The 18,697-nt window shown below is 57.3% G+C and overlaps 1 protein-coding gene across 3 annotated transcripts in view; it reads right to left on the bottom strand.

Moving 5' to 3' along the window:
- The window catches only part of ADGRG1 (adhesion G protein-coupled receptor G1), a 91,478-nt gene that overhangs the window by 52,721 nt on the left and 20,060 nt on the right, over positions 1-18,697 (bottom strand). The window contains exons 4-14 of one of the 3 annotated variants that reach the window (XM_028477943.2): positions 17,406-17,538; positions 16,659-16,833; positions 15,890-16,021; positions 15,424-15,540; positions 15,155-15,200; positions 14,793-14,896; positions 13,878-13,996; positions 11,758-12,026; positions 10,546-10,654; positions 9,247-9,515; positions 6,299-7,802 (exon numbers count right to left, since the gene is read on the bottom strand). In XM_028477943.2, the coding sequence (XP_028333744.1) occupies positions 7,672-7,802; positions 9,247-9,515; positions 10,546-10,654; positions 11,758-12,026; positions 13,878-13,996; positions 14,793-14,896; positions 15,155-15,200; positions 15,424-15,540; positions 15,890-16,021; positions 16,659-16,833; positions 17,406-17,538 (1,604 nt within the window). In that variant the 3' untranslated portion in view covers positions 6,299-7,671. Of the gene's footprint in view, positions 1-6,298; positions 7,803-9,246; positions 9,516-10,545; positions 10,655-11,757; positions 12,027-13,877; positions 13,997-14,792; positions 14,897-15,154; positions 15,201-15,423; positions 15,541-15,889; positions 16,022-16,658; positions 16,834-17,405; positions 17,539-18,697 lie in introns of those variants that run through there. The other 2 variants (XM_007107038.4, XM_028477945.2) reach the window with 2 other exon arrangements.

Here is an 18,697-nt window from a genome sequence, read left to right as displayed (position 1 = left end):
GGCTCACGGGCCCAGCCGCTCCGCGGCACGTGGGATCCTCCCGGACCGGGGCGCGAACCCGGTTCCCCTGCATCGGCAGGCGGACGCGCAACCACTGCGCCACCAGGGAAGCCCCGAATTTCCTTCTTAAAAGGGTTACACCTATTTACACTCGCACCAAAAGTAGGCAAGAGTGACTATTTACCCACCTGTTCACAGGCCTAGACTTTACCAAACTTTCAAATCTTTGCCAGTTTGGGGGGTAAAATTGAACTTCATTTTAATTTAAGAAGGGGTTTGAGCATCTATTTGTATGTCTTTTTCCATGAACTGCTTTATCGTATCCTTTATGGGGGCAGTGGGGCTGGATCTTGACAATCTGCACCTTTACGTTTCTGACTGGCCCACCAGGAACTGTGGGTGAAATGGGAAGGGAGACATTTACTTTTCATTTTTTCACACCCTTCTCCAGTGTCTGATTTTTTTTAAAAAATTATGCACAATATTACTTCACATTAAATGAAACTAGTTAAATATTAAGACAAAAATAAAATACATGGTAAAGATAATGGCAGACCAAAGTTAGGGTAAACATAGGTAAAAAAATAACATTTTCAAGTGGATTTTATAATAATTAGCCCTCTATGTGACAATGTTTTAAGTAGCTTGTAAAGGAACTTCAGTTTTCTGTTAGACTGTAAAGATATTCATAACACGTTGTTTAACGGGAAAAATCACACGATGGATGAGCATGTGTATAATAACATCCATGTTTGCTTTTTAAACAAAGGAGGAAGAGAGAAAGAAGAGGGAAGGAAGGAGAAAGAGAAAAAGAGAAAGAGAGAAGAAGAGCAGAGAGGGGGAGGAAATTGTCAGCTCCAGGGAAGGTACCATTCTCTTTGTAATCCCAGCCCTCTGTATGCCTGAGGGGTTACACATGGGTGCTGGGTGCAGGGGGCAACTCGGTGGGTGTTAACAGAGCCTCCTTCCTGGCCTGCCATGAAATTTCAGGGCCGTTGGGCTTATGAAGCTCTTGCCAAGTACCTGGTGCAGAGAAGATTATGAAACATCGTTTTTGCAATTATTTTTGGAAGACGTTAGAAGAAGCATTTAGCCCAGACAGGGAGAGCCTGAACCAGGCCTGTGTGTGGGAGGCCCTCCAGACCCACCCTACTCTTCTCCATCCCGCTCTGCCCAGAGGTTGGCCTCCAAGGACCACCTCAATCTGGGTTCATATGGCGGGGGCGAGGAGGTCAGAGGTCAGGGCAGTACTCACCCCTCCCTAAGGCTCTCTACCAGTGGCCTGTTTCCCTCTGCCAACAGCCACAGCTTCTTGTCCCTCGTGCCAGCCCTGACATGCCCTTGGTAAAGTACCCCTTTATTAAAGAGTGTGTCTGCTTCCCTCTGGGCCCCCATCATGCCCTGGACTCTTTTGAAGCACCCCATCACTCTGCTAGACTGTGAGTCCCTTGAGGGCAGGGACCACATGGCATATGAGCACAGGGCCTGACACTGAGTAGAGGGCTCCATCAACGCTTCTGGAATGAATGAATGAAAGAGCAAATTAACGCATGGCAACTGCCCCAAAATGTTCACAGAAGAAGGAGCCTCGGGCTTCCCTAGTGGCGCAGTGGTTAAGGATCCGCCTGCCAATGCAGGGGATACGGGTTCGAGCCCTGGTCTGGGAAGGTCCCACATGCCGCGGAGCAACTAGGCCCGTGAGCCACAGCTACTGAGCCTGCGCTCTAGAGCCCGCACGCCACAACTACTGAGCCCATATGCCTAGAGCCCGTGCTCCGCAACAAGAGAAGCCACCGCAACGAAGAGTAGCACCCGCTCGCCACAACTAGAGAAAAGCCCACCCTCAGCAACAAAGACCCAACGCAGCCAAAAATTAATTAATTAATTAATTTTTTTTTAAAAAAAGGAGCCTTCCCTCTAGACATAAACGTCTCAGGGCTCCTCACACTGTTTAAACAGCTGAACCAGAGCACCCGTCACCATAGGGTAAACTCTATCACTCGGGGGAGCCTTCAAGGCCCAACCAGAAAATTACAACTTTCGTGAGGGGCACAGGGTCCTTAATGAGACCGAGCAAGAGCCACTAGTGGTTATGAAGTTAATTAATCCATCAGCTGTTGCCGCCATCCCGCCAGGACGGCCCGGCCAGTTTTCACACTCTTTGGAGCCACAGACTAAACTTTGCGTTTCCCTGAATCTCCCAACATTTGAAGAGAAGAGGGTTTTTTAAAGCCCCCAAAAGAGGTCGGTCCATATGCGCAAAGCCGTGTGACCGCATGCTGGACACACACAGGGGTGGGGGACAGGCACGCGGGCCACTCACTGAACCAAGGGCGAAACAGCAGGAGCAGGCAAGGCTCGGAGACGGGTGCATGGAGAGGGCACAGCTTCCTCTGTGCCCTGCAGACGGCACAGAGCGCCAGGGAGAGCTGGCCAGGTGGGCCAGGGGTGGGGCCGGCTTTCTTGGGAGCGGGGACGGCAAGGGCCAGGAAGAGCCTTGTTCTCGGCTTGGGAGACTGAGGACCGGGGGACCGCTGAGGGGACATGGAGGGGAGCCGGCATGACCGGGAAGGGGGTGGACGGGGTCGGGGGAGGGCCGTGCAGGCCCAGCCTGGCCTCAGCCTCAAGGGTCCCAGCCGCCTTCCCCTGGAGCTCAGAGGCCAGCTGGAGAAGAACTTGTCCTGGGCCCACCCGTGTCCCAGAGCCAGGCCTGTCGGGGAGCCGCAGCCTGAGGGACGAAGTGTGGGCGCACCCCCCCCCCCGCCCCGTGCTCTCCCATCCCCAGGGCGCTGTGGGGAAGCAAAGGGGATCTGAGACCAGTGCTGACCAAAGTTTATCGGGAGAGCAGGACTGACCCCGACGACAGAGGAGGTGCTGCGGCCGTCAGGTGGGCTCCTCGGAGGACCTGCTCCAGACACGCCCTCCCTGTCCCCGACCCTGGGTCTCCCAGGCTTGGCCGGAAGGCGTAAGGAGCCGGCTGCTCACCTGAGGCCAGGAGCAGGAGGAGCAGGACTCCCAGGGCCCCGCGGGTCACCATCCCTGGCCAGCCTGGTCCACGCCGGCCGGAGCCCTGCAGCCGTGCGTCCCGCTGCGCCCAGGCCGAGCCGGCCTCCCCACCCCCCCCCCGCCACGGCCGCAGCGTTGCCGCTTCCTGTGGCCCCGCCCACGCCCTTCCTGCTCCATGGCACCATCGGTTGGGTTGTGAAAGGTGAGTGTGGGCAACCGGGCAGTTTTCCTAGTCTCACCCCGCCCCATGACCACCTGCAGAGCGGGCCCCACTTGGCAGGAGCTGCTGAACCCCCCCAGGGGTGCTGCTCCCAGGGCCTCGTCTGGGTGGGTGCTGCGGGGCTGGGGTTCAGCGGCCACAGAGGCCTCTGCACCCGAGCAGGCCCCTGGGGAGTGACGGTGAGCCCAGGCTGTGGGGTCAGGAACCCTTACCTCAGATCCTCCTTTCACAAGCTGGGGGCCTCTCTGAGCCTCTGTTTCCTCCTCTGTAAAGCGCATATAGCAATGCGGCTGCCCCCTAGGGCTGTGTTGGGGTTCCAGGAGACCGGTAGTATGCCGGGCGCACGGCCTGGCTATAGGGATGAGAGTGTCCGCACTCCCTCATTCATGCCTGTGATTTGAACAAGACCAGGCTCAAGCCCACGCCTGCTGGGGTCCTGGAAGGAGAGGAGGAGCCAGGCCTGGAGGCCCCGCCCCCCCAGCAGACAATAACAGGAGGGGCAGGACGGGGGTGGGTGAGGGGCAGGAGCATGGGCCCTGGGGTTGGTCAGGCCTGGGCTGACATCTGTCCTGGCCACTTCCTGGCGGCCCGAGTTTGCATGAGCTGACCTCTGCTAAGGAGGAAAGTTTCTCACGAGGCGTGGGGAGAACTCATGAGATGATGCCTGTGGAATTGCTCAGTCAGTGGGCGTGGCCATTATTACCACTATCATGATTATCAGTACTGTGAAATTATCATCACCATCACCAGCGGGTCACGGTGGCCCAGACGGGAACTGGGGCAGCAAACACATATGGGGTGCAGTATGTAGGCAGGGGAAGGGCTGACCACCGAGGCCCCCACTGTGGTGGCCCCAAGGAAGCCATGTGGATGAGGCCAGCACCCTTGGCTGGCTACTTCGAGATCAGAAGGTGAAGGGCACTCCGCCAAGGAAGTACATCATCACCAGCATCCGCTCTCGGGCCCACACGGCCAGAGCTGGCCCTGCTCCACCCTGGGGTCTAATGGGGACCCGCCCAGCCCTGACTGGCCTCTATTTCCCCTTCCTCCCACACAGTGTCCGGACAGGACTCAGTCTCCTGCTAGGCCCTCTGGGCCTGGGGAGGGTCAGGGCCACTCCTGGGGCGTGGGCCCCAGGCACTTCCTCTGCAGGGAAGGCTGGGAGGGTGAATGCCCCTCCTCCCACCCAGCCGCATGTCCCGGCAAGGGGAGAGGGTGGACGGCTTTGTGAACTGTGACCTGCTAGGCCCACCACTGGAGACCCACCCGGCCCCTGGGCCCTCCAGAGGGGCTCATGGATGCCTGTTTGTAAAGAAGAGCCTGGAGACCTGCAGACCAGGACCCAGATCGTGTGCAGCACACCTGGGAAGACAGGACCGGGGACTGGCAAAGTGGCAAGGGAGGGTCCGGCAGAGACAGAGGGAGGGCCACCTCTCCCGGGCCCCACGGGGGCTGGGGATTGGCCTGGGGCCACTTGGAGCCCTGGGACCGCTAAATTCCAGGGGAAACCTTCCCCTTCTGCCACCTCCCACCCCCAGCTTGTCCATACGGCTCCAGGTGGGCACCTGCCTCCAGGTGCGAGGCCTCCGGTACTCTGGCCAGGCCTGGCCAGCACTCACACCCTGGCCACTCCAATCCATTTCCCACTCCAAAGGGGAAACAAACCTGGCCACGTCCTGGTGGGAAGAGTGGTCCTATTGCCCAAAGTCCCACAGCCCAGAGAAGCGCATGATAAGAACCATCAGAGTCAAGGACCACCACGGAGCTGTCAGGTGGCCCGTGCAGGGTGGGTCACAAGAGGATGGGACCCGACCCAGCACCCCAGCCCCACTACCTGAGCTTCCCTCGGAAACAGAAACTAGGTGTCAAGAGAGTTCTTTGAAGTGGGAGAATTTGAGGGGAGTCCCACCTGCCCGGGGGAGGGGGCTGGGTCCCTTCCTTCCCTCTCTGAGGATGGGGGAGGTATCCCCTCAGGTCTAGCCAAGTGATGGGGGTCCAAGAGACCCGAGAGAGGTCTCTGAGAGCGGAGCTGGCTCTGATCCCACCCAGCTGCTCAACCGGGACACTGTGGGGAAGGTTTGTCCTCTGTCCTCAGGGCACAAGAGGAGCCCACCACGTGGAGAAGGTGGAGGCAGAGGCCAATGGAAGCAGCAGGAGGAGGGGTTGGGAGAGAGGCAGGGGGCAGGGGGTTCCCATGTGCCAAGGTCCCTGCAGGTCCCCAAAGATCCCACGTTCACGCTCATCACACCACTGCCAGTCCACTCCTAGCCAAGGCACTTCACACCCCTCCCGTCCAACTCCAGAGAGTTGCCTCTTTCCCTAGCCCGCGCTCCCCCCAGAGCAGCCAGGAGAGGAGGGAGGAGACTGCAGGGGCGGAAGGCTCAGATGTGGGCCTGGGCTGGACCTGTGCTGGACCTTTAGACCTGGACACAGAAAGCCGTGATCGAACAAGACCGCTCCCATAACTGAAGGGGGACAGCAACTTATTTGACCTGCCTCACCTGTGTCACAGGATGGAGAGGGGAAATTTGCCGGGACAAGTTTGAAGGCAGAGATGGCAAAAAAGTCCAGTCATTTCATTCTTGCAGCCCATCCACTTCACACGGGTCAATAAACTGGTTACACAGGTCTCGTGACCAGCCAAGGGCTGAATGCAGCCCTCAGACGTGATTTCTTTGACCAGAGAATATTTTGGATTAGCCAAGTTTTTTAAATCGGGATTTTACACCAGCACGATCTGGATTTCTTATTTGTCATAAAAGGCAGGCAGTCTGGCTACACGGGCCTTCATCCCTCCGAGGGGGCAACCGGCTGGAGCGAAGCAGCAGCTGCATTCTCTGCGTGGGGCTCGTAACCTTCAGTTCACCACAGACCACGCGCAGCTCCCCCAGCACTGACACCCAGTTGCCATTCCTCCCCCAACCTCTGCCCTGACAACGTTTCCAGTAGATGTCTTTCACTTATGGCCCTCTTCTCTTGTTCTTGTTTCCTGATTGGCCCCCAGGTGTTTTTATCATTGATTCTTAAGAGAAGCCCAGAAAAAAGCTCAGAAGGAAATTCTTGCCACGGTTGGTTAGGCGATAACAGCTGATTTTTATTTTTTCTATGTACTCTTCTACGTACTCTTCTACAGCTTCCAAATTCTCTACGATGAACATGTACTTCTTTTTAATATGAAAAGACAAATGAACTGGTAATTACAAAGAAAATCCTCCCCATCTTTAAGGCTGAGAGCCAGATCAAATGCTGCCTCCTACAGGAAGCCTTCCTGGAGTCCCAGCCAGGAATGAGGGCTCCCCCAACTCTGTGCCTGTACCTCTAAGAGTTCTTGTCTCATGCATGCCTCCCACATTAGACTGAGAGCTCGGAGGGGAAGCGACCAGGTCTGGCCACCTGTGTCCAACAGAATTAACCGTGACGGGCTGCGAGGTGTGCTCAAGATCGTCTGCAGGGGTTCTACGGAGCATGTCAGGCTCTACAAGCATCACCAGGGGAGGCGTGTCTCAGTCTTTGGAATGCTGGGGTAGAAACAAATTTGGACTGCTACGTTCCACAGTTCTTGCCACAAGAGGGCTTCGGGAGAGGCTGCGGGCCCCTGTGAGGTGTGGGCTTGGCAGTGGTGAGCTAGGGTGATGCAGCCGTGGAGATGCCCAGGTGGGAAGATGGACCTAGCCCAGCCCAGAACGTTTATACTAAGCCAAGTCAGGGGCAGGCAAACGCCCATGCAGTAGATAAAGGTTTACAGCAGGCACCAGGTAGCTCTTGGGAACCACTACCCAAAATCCAGCATTGGCATTGGGGACTCCGGGCTGTGAGTGGAGGACAAAGGAGGTCCGAGGAGAGGGAGGACCAGGAAGGGGAGAGGGAGGGCTGGGGAGGCTGACAAAGGGTGATGGCCCTAGACTCAGAGGGCCAGCATAAGGACAGCCCAGCTCCCTCCCTGGGCTGTCATTATGCTCCAGGGATGGAGTGCTCCTCCTCCAGGGGTCTGGCTCAAAGCTCTGCCCCAACTCATTTTCCCTGTGGGCCATCCTTAGATTAAAATGACAGGGGCTACAGAGTGCCCTCATGGTGATCACCAGAGACAGAACAGCTATGGCACATTCCCGTCCTGGGCTGGGCCACAGGGCCAAGGACGCCACCAGCCTCCAAGGTCCAAGGCCTGCAGATTCCAGCCAGGAGGGCCAGTCCAGTGGTGGTGTGTTAAGACCAGCCTTCAGTCCCATTCCTGAGCCCCCTGAGCTGGACCCAAGAGGCAAGTAGCTCCCCCGGCCAATTCAGAAGGCCCAGCTGGGGAGTCTGGCTGCCATGGCAACAGCCCCATCCTTCTGAGGTCCTTGGGCCTTCTCAGGTCTCCGGCTGGCTTGGCCTGGCTGCAGGGGCCGCAAGCAGCAGTGAAGAGAGACCGCGACTCTGCTTCCTCACATCGGCGGGGGGCTGGCGGCCTAGATGCGGCTGGACGAGGTGCTGCCCGAGCTGATAGGGAGCCTGGTACTGTCCGAGCTGCTCTTCAGAGGGGAGGGCCCACCCCGGGCCTGCAGGCGCATGGACCAGTACCAGAGGAAGATGAGGAAGCCTGTGGGGGGCACAGGGCTCAGAGGCTGGGGGCAGCCCCAGCCCAACCCCACTCCCTTCCTCTGACCCAGATCTGCACCTGCCCTCCTCCCTACACAGGTTCCCCACACCAATGTGATCCCAGGAGCACCCTACCATGCGCCAGGCACTGGGCAATGGCCTGTACATCATCTCACTTTATTCTCTCCAGGTTCCTTGAGATCAGACCTCGTCATTACTATTCTATTTTACAAATGAGGAGACTGAGGCCCATAAAGATAGGGTGCTTGGCTGAGCCAGGAGTCAAGCAGCAGTGGTCAGGCTCCAGAGCCCACCTGCTTAAGTACCATGTGATACGCTCCTCCCCAAATCATAATACTGTGATTTATTAATAGCTCAGTAAATGTGTGAATTTATGGGCATCATTTATAATCCCTACAGAGCCCCCTTCACTTCACAGATGAGAAAACAAAGACTCACCTCCCTCACACACCACTCCCATTGCATGGGGACCGCATGGAGGCCTTGCCTTCCCTGTTTTCCTGCCCAAGTCCTCCTCCCTACCCAGCATGGCCAAGAACAAAGGTAGGTGTGTGTGTGTATATGTGTGTGTGCGTATGTGTGAGATGTTGGGGGGCGGGGGTAGAGGGGTGCAGGTAGAGCAGGAAGGGACCCTGATGGCATCGAGCCAGGCCCTCATGACCCAGCCCCTCTGCTCCTCTCCCCTCACCTCCTCCCCCCCTCCCCCCCTCACTACTCCTTAGCCCTGCTCCTCCCACTATTCTTCCAACACATAACCTAGTTCTAGCCTCAGGACCTTTGCTCATGCTTCTCCCTCTGCCTGGAGCACTCCACCCCTGGACCAGGTCTCCTCAGCCTGTAACGTGCACTGCATCCCCTGGGCATCTGTTACAAGGAGGATTCTGACTCGGCAGGTCTGGGGTGGGCCAGAGTCTGTGTTGGTAACAAGCTCCTGCCAATGCCGATGCTGCTGGTCTGAGAAACACACTTGGAGTAACGGGCCCTTGATCTCTCCATGGCTGGATCCTTCTGTTGTCTTCAAATGTCTCCTATACAGAGAGGCTTCCCTCCCCCAAGTGTCCCCCACCCAAGCTCAGCCTGTCCATCACATTGCCCACTATTACTTCCCTCCTCTCCTAGATGCCCTCTGTGTCTGTGACCTTGCTCATCACACTTGGTCTTCCCAGTAGAGATGAGCTCTGTGGAAGCAAGGCCCTTGCCCAACCAGTTCACAACTACAGCACTAGGGCTTAACATAGGGCCTGTACATTATAAGTACTCAATAAAGACTTGTCAACTATGGCCTGGATGCCCCCATTTTACGAATGGGAAGGCTGAGGTCCAAAGAAGGCCCTTCAGGTCACCTGGGTCATCCCTTCCCTGGTCTGTTCTCTATGTTTGGGCACCCTGCCTGGGCCAGGGGGTGGGGTTTTCTCCATGCCTACCTTGGAAGGAGGTGATGATGCTGAAAAAGTAGAGGACCACAAGCTGGAAGGTGCCAGAAGCAAAGGAGAAGAAGACCAAGGCCCAGGGCAGGCCGAGGACCAGACTGAGACCCAGCAGGGTCAGCACGTGGGGCCACTTCTGGGCGTGTGGGCGCAGCCGCAGGATCTGCACCACCATCGTGCCCAGCATGGCCATGTTGAACAGAAACACCAGGCTGAAGAGGCCCAGGTTGGTGACGTAGCTGACCAAGGAGTCCCGGATCCAGCACCTATGGGCAAGGGCACGATGGCTCATTGCAAGGCTGGGCTGGCACGGTGCTTCCTGGCCCATGGGCAAGCACCACAGTGAGCCCGAGTGCAGGGCAGCTGCTTTAAACACCACTGACTCAAGGGCCAAAGAGTCACTCTCCTTTCAATTCTCCTTTATTCCTTCTCTGTAGTCAAGAGAAAGACTTAATTTGGTGCTAAAACATTTTTAACACTTCTAACACTTGCTAGTCTCCCTTTTCAAAAAAAGCCAGACTTAGGCTCACTGCTTTCATCAAGAATTTAGTACCAGGGTTTCCTTGTTCCTGTGTTTGCTTTCATGACTACTCACTGTTTATGACAAGTAATGCTTATTTCCCATTTATAGTTGATATGACTTTTTAAAAAAAATACATTTAACAAGCCAGATGATTTAAAGAAAAAATTAAACAAATAATAATACAGATGGCACAAAGTGAGGCAAAAATCACCAGGTCATGATGTAAAAAAACTGAAATTTTCAAAACATTGAAGGAATGGAAAGGGTTTCTTCCTAGCCTAGGGCTCAGGAGCCCTGGATTCTAGTCTGGTTCAGGGGGACACACGGGCCAGGCCACCACCAGCCTGGGTGAATTAGGTGAGTGGAGGAGGACTGGATTTCAGCCCCACTCATCCCCCAGCTGGGTGCCTTTGAGCAGTGTGGTGTGGATTCCTGCCTTGTCTGGGCCTCAGCCTTTCCATTTTTCCCTGGGGAAGAAGACAGAAGGGTGCAGCAAAGGAACATGCTGGAGGCTCAGCTGCTCCAACCCATACTCCCACTCGCAAGTGGGGAAACTGAGGCCCAGAGAGGGGCTAGGACCTGTGCAAGGTCATCTGGCAAGTGACTGGCAGATCCAGGCCCGTTCTCACCCTCCCTGAGAAAAGGGTCACCCCAATACCCCCAGCAGCTTGGCACCCAGGAGTCTCCTGGTCAGCGTGACCTGGGCCCAGGCTACTCTCTGACCTCTGCACCATGAGGCCCACCTTCCTGCCCCCACTGCACAAGCCACTCACATGGAAGGGTAGATGACACTCTCTGGGGTCCTGTGCACAGCTAGGATGATGGGGCCATAGTTGTTCACATCCACCAGTGCCACCAACGTCACCAGGAAGATGGGGAAGCCTGCGGGCAGCAAAGCATGGAGCTCCATCTCCCACCCTCTGAAGCCTGCCCTCCCCTTCCCTCTGGTGAGACCTCCTCGCAGACCTGTGGTCCCAGAGCTTACCCAGCCCCATCTGGGGCAGGTCCTCCGAGCTCGGACCCATCCTTCTCCTTTCCAGTTCTGGTTTCTCATAAAGGGAGCCCATCTCCCCTGACCTTACCCCTGCACCCTCAGCATCCTGGGGCCCCCTAGGGGAAAGGGCCTGCAGTTCCCTGCTGAGGGGCTGGCTGTCACAAGGAGAGAGAGGAGGAGCAGACAGGACATTGGTGGGGTGGAGGACAGTTCAACAGGGGACATCTAGAGTTATACCCCGAGGGGATGTCTGCCCTGGGCCTTGACCTTGTCCATGAGGTGGAGATTGAGAGCTCCCTAGAAGGGTTGCCCACCACCAAACACCTGGATTTTGACAAAGAACCAACTCTGAAGGAATTTCACGTAAATCAATGAAGTGAACCAAGAAAGGGCCGAATGAGAAACACGGGAGGAGCAGCAAGTTGGGGTCGGGGACATGTGGAGGTTGGTGGGCCTGTGCAATGTTCAAGGACTTGTGGTGTGTGCCCCCGGGCCTCCAGGTCTGACAAAAGAGAGGTCTGGGCCACAGGTGAATTGGGTTGCTGTTGGCCAAGAACCAATACCAGAGCCACGGGGAATCTGTTACCTGAGGTTCATGGGGATCCACAGGCAGGGCCACCACGAGCCTGGGTGAATTAGGTGAGGACTGAATTACGGCCCCACTCATCCACAACTGGGTGCCTTTGAGCAGTGCACAACCTGCACATCCATACATGGTGGCTCCGTCTGCAAACCCCACTTGTAAAAGAGTGAGAGATGTAGAGAATATGTAAGCGTTTCTTGGGGACAGGGCTCATCACCTCATCTTTCTAAAGAGGACCTTGACCTAGCCAAGGTAAACAAACCCTGAGGATGCGTGAGTGAAGGAAGCAGGCAGTGAGGGAATAGTCAGAGGGGTAGGTGGAGAAGTGGAACCAAGTGCCCATGTTTTGCCAGAAACCAAGAGGAAAAGGCAGGGCTGGGGGCCCACCAACCCCCTCCACCAACTTACCCCAGCCCACGATGCCCAGCTTGAGCAGGTAGCCTGGCACATAGGTGCCGAAGACCTCGACCACGAGTCGGTAGAGGTTGTAGCCCTCAAGGCCCATCCAGGAGAGGCAGGCGAGCAGGGAGAAGTGCAGAAAGATGGCACTGGCGCGGCAGGCAGCCTCGGAGCCTGCCAGGGCCACCGGCTCGCTGAGCAGGAAGCTCACATCCAGCAGGAAGACGGCCAGCAGCAGGTTCATGTGCACCTTGATGGTGTAATCCCTAGACTTCCTCCTGCACAGGTGAGGGTGGAGGTAGGGCAGGCAGGGTCACTCTGGTGGCCAGCGTGGGAAGGCAGGGAGGTGGGAGGTGTGCCCGCCCACCCCTCCTCCTCCAGGCAGCCTTCCCAGGCTACACGGTCGCGCACACACACACGGTCGCACACACACGCGCGCGCACACACGGTCTCCTGTGGCTACAGCTAGGCTCTGTCCCCGTGCACCTTCCATGGGTCCAACACCCACAGGCTCAGGCACCGCGTGTGCATTGAACGGCAGATTTAACCAAGCACAGCGAGGAAGACAAATCAGCCACTACAATCAACCAGATGCTCCCAAAGTCAGAAGGGAAAGACTGGATTTTTTGCTGTTTTGGAGAATCCATGCCACCCATGTTCTGTGTCTGCCTGTCTGTCTGCGCTACTGTGCATCTGCGAGCACACGCTGTGTGGCCTGTGTCCTTGAGTTTGCAAGTCTGTGTGTGCACGTCCTGCTCCCATCCCAAGATACTGTGTGGTGCAGGGCACTGTCAGCCCTCCTGTCCCCAGCCTTTCTGTCCGCCTGGCGCCATCCACTGCCTGCTCCAGAGGCTGCAGAAGAACACCTGCCGTCCTGGATCCCCAGGCCCACCCTACCCCTAACCTGAGGCACCACCTTAGGCTGGCCCCATCCCCCTCACCCTCCGTTTACTCACCTGTGAAGTGGGAGAACGGCCCCCCTCGAAGGGTTGGGGTGAGGGTTACACTGATACAAAGCATCTGGCACAGATAAGATGCTCAGTCCCTAAGGGTTCCTGTCCCTTTGTCCTGGGGCACTTTTGTGATCAATGGGCAGGTGCTGGGAGGGGCTTGTGCCCTCACCCCCAGCTCTCCACTCAGCCTGCCAGCCGTCCCCCCTCATCGCCTGCTCCAGCCCCACCACGTGTGCAGCTGTGGCCACGCCTTCACACGGCTCTACCCTCCCCGGTCCCCGCAAGGACAGTGAGCAGGCTCCAAGAGTCTTCATTCTACAGTAGAACTAAGGATGTCTCCCCTTCCACCCAGACGGGTCCAGGGCCCAACTGCAGGTGGAGCTCAGTTTAGGCCAAGCCCAGCACTGACAATCCAGACCCCACACACAGCCGGCCGGAGGGTGGACGGAGGCGTTCTTCACTCCACCGAAGGCGGCCCCTTCTCTCAGCAGGCACCCAAACGACTGGGGTGACACACGCCTCCATGGAGCCAGGGGGTCGGGCCTCAAAACAGGCACTAGGGAACAGGGGCTGGAGAAAAATCTGGAGGCTCTACCCGTCCACAGCGGCCACTGCCAGGCAGCTCCGCCAACCCGGGCCTTGTGGGCCTGGAGCCAGCCTGCTTGGGTTCAAGCCTGCTTCTACCACTTCCCCGCTGTGTGACCTCAGTCAAGTCACTTGCTCTCTCTGAGCACTCTTCCACAGGGCCCTTGTGAGGATGAACCAAGTTCACGCGCGTAAAGCACTTAGAACAGTGTGTGGCATGCGGGCCGCTTGATGTAAGCGTTCACCATTATCATTACCATCACCGTCATATTATCACGTGCCCCCAGAGGTATCACATCTGGTTATTCAAAGACAGGAATCTAGATTCTTATGTCAACTCTCCCAATTTTAAATGTTGGCAGTTAATGTAAACTGGAAATGCTATGCTACCCAAACACCACAGATCTGAGCAGGAAAGGTCAGGCCTGGGGGTCAGCTGGCTGCACCTCCCAGGGCTTCCACAACTATACACACGTTTCGGGGTCAGTCAGGCCAATCTCCAGGGTGGGTCTCCCTCATTGTGGGGTCCCAGCCCGGGGGCCTGGAATGGAGGTTCTCCCTGCCCCCTTCCCTCTTGCTCCCAGGTCCTACCTAGAGCAGAGGTAGGCGGCGATGGTGAGGACGCAGGCCACGGCGGAGATGACACAGCCCACGTAGGAGAGGAGGGTCAGGTAGTGCTTGTGTATGGCATCCACCTCCACAGAGGCAACCTGGGTCCACGAGGCAGGTCAGGGCTGGCCTCAGTGCCCCCAACTCGACACTGAGGGTTTGCCCAGATGGAGGTCTAACCCGTGGTCCCTGGACGGCCTTGGGCGTCTGTGAACCACACCTGCCCCCCAAACTGAGCAGAGTGTGAGCCCATGAGTGCATTTTTCACCACCTTCTCAAATGGATCCCTGTCCCACCAAGGTCAAGAACCCTCCACCAGAGAATCCCTTTTCTGTCCCGGCACTAATTATTTTTCTGTAGCATTCAAAACAGAAATAGGTTTCCTGTGAGCCAGTGAGCTCGCCACGCCCAGAGACAGCTGGAAGACCACTCCGGTCCCTCGGATGCTGGGGTCCTAAGATTTGGGGAGAATGAGCCTAGGACACAAAGCTTCTGAGATCTTGGGGGCACTGAAGTCCATCACAAGGGCCTTGCACTGGGCCTCAGCATCCCCTTGAGGGCTCTTTAGAAACATACTCCTGGCCCCACCCCAGCCCTGTGGAATCAGAATCCTAGGTTAGGACCAGGAACCTGCATTTTTATCATGCACCAAAATTTGGGAATAAAGAACAAGGGCTTTAGAGACCAGCTCTTTTACTTACTACTAGCTGTGTGAACTTGAGTAAATTGCCTAACCTCTCTGAGCCTCAGTTTCCTTATCTATAAAATGGGACAACAACAGGAGTCACTTCGGGGCTTGTTGTGAGGAATGGATGGATGACATATATGCGAGAAGTGGCGGCCACACAGCAAGAACCCGGCCTGTGTATGGGAGCAGGGAAGGAGGGGGCCACGCACCATCAGCACTGCAAAGTAGGTCAGGTGGTTGCAGAGGCAGGACGTCTGTGTCTCTCTCCTGATGGTCTCACAGCCCACATCGCTCCAGCTCCCCGGGCTGCTCACTGAGGAGGGGCCAGCATGGGGCTCTGAGATCAAGCCCAGCACCCCAGCACCCCACTATACCCCACAAATGCACGACTGCATCACTCTTCTGAGCCTTTGCTCCCCTCAGCAGATCCCTAGCCTGCCATCACTCCCTCTTCAAAGCCCACCTTCCTCCAGGAAGCCCCCCTTGATTAACTCCATCTCCCCCACCTTCCAGGACCCCCTGGTACCTGCCTCCAGGTACCTGCCCAACTCAGAGGCCCCTCCACACTCACATGTCAGGTCTTCAACCCAGAATACACACTGTAGAGTCACATTCTTCTGTAGGGACAAGAAAGAAGGGGAGTGGGTCTCACGACAGTCTACTCCTTTCCAGCCAGGCTGAGGGAGTCAGTGCCAGGGCCCCACCCCTTTTGTACCTGACTGGCCGATGCCTTGAGCCAGTCAATCATTTTGTTAAAGACAAGTGATTCAGAAGGGAGGGCGACAGGAGGACATGGACAACGGGGACCCTTGTGTCCTTGTTTGCTTTGCTCATACTCACCGGCTGTGGCTGGTGCTGGAAGGTGAGCACCATGGGCTCCGAGAGGTTGGCTGCTTTGGTGTTCTGCACGATGATACCCAAGACCTTCTCCCCCAACACCTGGCTGGAATTCTTGTCCTAGGTATATGGGGTGGGGGAAGAGGGGAGGGAGGGGGCTCAGGACTGAGAAGCAAAGCCCAGAAGTTCCCCAGACCTTCTAGACTCCTGTCTCTGCCCTGCACATTGCTCCCAGATTTTGAGTCTCCCTCTGGAAAAAATTCTTGCAAGGGTAGTCATTTACACCATAGTGAGAATAACACTCTCCCAGGTCTAAATCTCCCAGGGAGATTTGCACGTTGCTGTCCGATTTCTGACTTTACAAGGACTCTTGGAGGAAGGGGCTGGGTTCCATGCCTACCCTTCCATCTCTCCGTCAGACTGAAGCTGCTTTCCCCCCGGGGAGGGCCCGAGGGTGACAGCCCCATACCTGGAACAGGGCTTGGCTGCTGAAGTCCACCAGGAGGAGTCTCTTCTCAGCCTCCTGCCTCTGGCCCTTGGTCTTCTGGAAGAGCTCGCGGGGCAGCAGCACCGAGTACTCCAGGATCTCGCTCTGCTCCCCCTGCAGACCAGAGTCCCACTGGGGCTCAGCCAGAGGTGGACCTCCAGATCCCCTCCACATCCCCCCAGCACATGCCTTCCTGGACGCTGCCATCTCTAAGCCCACCTCCTTCAGGAAGCCAGGCCTGACTCACGACAGCCCTTCTCACCCCTCCTTTCCCTGGCACCAGCGCCGGTGGGGTGCCTCGTCGTTAGAGCCCAGGGCCCCAGGGGCAAATGGGCCTGGGAGAATCACGTGGTATTCTGGTGTCTGGGCTTCAGACACTGACCCTGCCTATGGCTCCCTGGTGTGCTGGGGGATAAGAAAGGCAGGGTGTATAGCCCTCTGCCCCCAGCTAGGCCCACCAAGGGCAGGCTCACAAGAGGGCTGCGGGCACAGGCATTTTGGTGTTGGTTGTCTGTCCACGGGGATGTGCCACAGGAGCCCCCTGTGCAGGGACCAGGTCCCTCCCCACCTCTGTCCCCACCACTGTATCAGGAAGGGTCCTCAGTTCCACCGGGTAGCCACTGACTGAGGTAGTCTTTGGGCCTGAGGCCTTCCTCATCAGCACACATCTGGCTCCCGGAGGCCCAGAGAAGGGGAGTTCTCAGGGCCTCCACATCTGCTTCCTGCCCTGGCCACCATCCTGACCCCTGACCTCCCGCTGGGAGTGGATGTGCAGGTCCTGGAGGCTGGCTGCGGGCTGGAGCTTCCACACCGTGGCGTTGACCAGGTCTTCCTCAAAGGACACCGTGTCCCCTGTGAAGTTCACAGAGGTCAGCTTCGACTCCAGGCTCTGCAGCTGCCTGGCAGTGGGGAGAGAGGGTGGGTGACTGCTGGGTGTGAGGGGCGGATCCAGGCGGGCAAGCAGGCAGGGGAGACAGAGGGAGAGGAGAGACTCAGGCAGATACACAGGAAAGAGTGTGGGGCAGACGGAATGACCTGCAGGGGTCACCTGCAGGGAGGAAGCCAGAGCGTCAGAGCAAACAGGAAAGGAGCGGGGTGGGGACCTATCCTCGGACTCGGCCACCAGGTTGTGGGCCCAGTTCTGCCTGGACCGACCCACTTTGTGCAACAGAGCAGCCCTACCCATCTCTGGGCCTCAGTCTGCTGAGCTGTAAAATGGGTCAATCCTTTTCACTTTATTGGTGGAGAGGAGGGCTTGGGTGCGGCTGACCTAGGCTGGTGGGTGTGACATTCGTTTTTAATAACTCAGGCAGGGGAGGGGCTTGGCCTCCAGGGCTGTATCTCAATTCCTCCGGGAGAAGATGGAAAGATGAGAACATTCCAGCCCCAGAGGAGGTTTCCATACAGCCGCCCACTCCAGGTCCCTGCCTTGCCCTGCCCGGGTCTGGGGGATGCCTCCTCCTTCCCCCTCACACACCGGGACCCACACTTAACTTACTGGCCCGCGGGGGTGAACGGGGGTCTCCTTGAGCTCTTCCGGGGATGCTTCAGAAACTGGCTGAGCCGCTGGAGGTCCCTTTTCAGCTCACATGTGTCCACCGAGGCGCTGTGGGAGGTCTTCAGAGGAGGAGCTGGGGGAGAGGGACGGACAGACCCACCAAAGGCTGTTGAATGAGGTGCCCGGCCACACTCAATACACTCTCAGTTAATCCTCCTGTGATTCTGAAAGCTTCCATCCCCATTTTATGGAGCAGGAAACTGAGGCTCCGAGAGGTGCAGTGGCCTCCCCCAAGTCACTCAGAGCTGCAGGCAGCCAGACGGGGCTCTGTCCTGTGGAGCCCCCAGCAACTCCAGCCCCAGCAGGGTGGGCTGGGACACACCTAGCCAGGCATGCTTCTGACTACACACAGGGAGCTGGGAGGGCCAGTTCCCCAGGGCCAGCCAGGCCCCCTCCAGGAGGAGCTGGCGGGTAGGGGGCTTGTGTGGTGGCTCCAGGCCCTCCACCCGGGTACCGTGCACCCGAGGGCTGCAGACTCAGGGCTGCACTCCAGGGCTCAGACAGGACTCAGATGAGGTAGGCAGATGAGGAAGGACATGCGGGGAGGGGGCATGCCCTATGCCAGCAAGGAAGGCAGGCCCTGTGGTCACATCTGAATTTATAAGGCAGAAAGCCTGATTTTTAGGTCATTTGAAAACCCTGGCTCATGTTTTCAAAAAACTCTCTACAGACCAAATAAGACCAGGCCAGATCTGTTCTTCAGGAAGTCAATTTGCAGCTATGCCTGACTTTGCCCTAAACCCTCCCAGGTTGGGGCAGAATCCCAGCCTGGGGGCGGGGAGCCCCATCTACCACCCCGGCCCCTGTCTGCTGCCCTGGGCAGCACCTGGACCCACTGCTGCCACCCCCCAGCATTTCCAAGGGCCCAGAGCTGCTAACATATTCAATGCCCTTTGCCCCTGCCCCTGGCAGCCCCGCCCCAAACTGGAGCTGCTTGAAAGGCCCCAGAATCAGGGAAATCCTAGACCTTGAGTAGAGCCTCCACCTCCTTCGGGCCACCCCCTCCTCCATGCCCCCACTCAGCACTGAATAGAAGGCAGCGGCCACACCACACCTGTCACACCCCAGCCAGACACACAGTCTGCACACCTCAGTGTCAGTCTCCAGCCTCGCTGCTTCCTGACCTCTGACCTCTTGCTCTCCCCCACACCCCTGCCCCCGTCCCCTCATGCCAGTCAGCTGCTGGGTTCAGATCCTGGCTCCCTCACTCACCAGCTGTGCAACTTTGTGCC

Source organism: Physeter macrocephalus, chromosome 17 (genome assembly GCF_002837175.3).
Source record: "Physeter macrocephalus isolate SW-GA chromosome 17, ASM283717v5, whole genome shotgun sequence".
NCBI lineage: Eukaryota > Metazoa > Chordata > Mammalia > Artiodactyla > Physeteridae > Physeter > Physeter macrocephalus.
The sequence above is the reverse complement of the archived record's forward strand: the minus strand, read 5'-3'. Positions and strand labels throughout refer to the sequence as shown.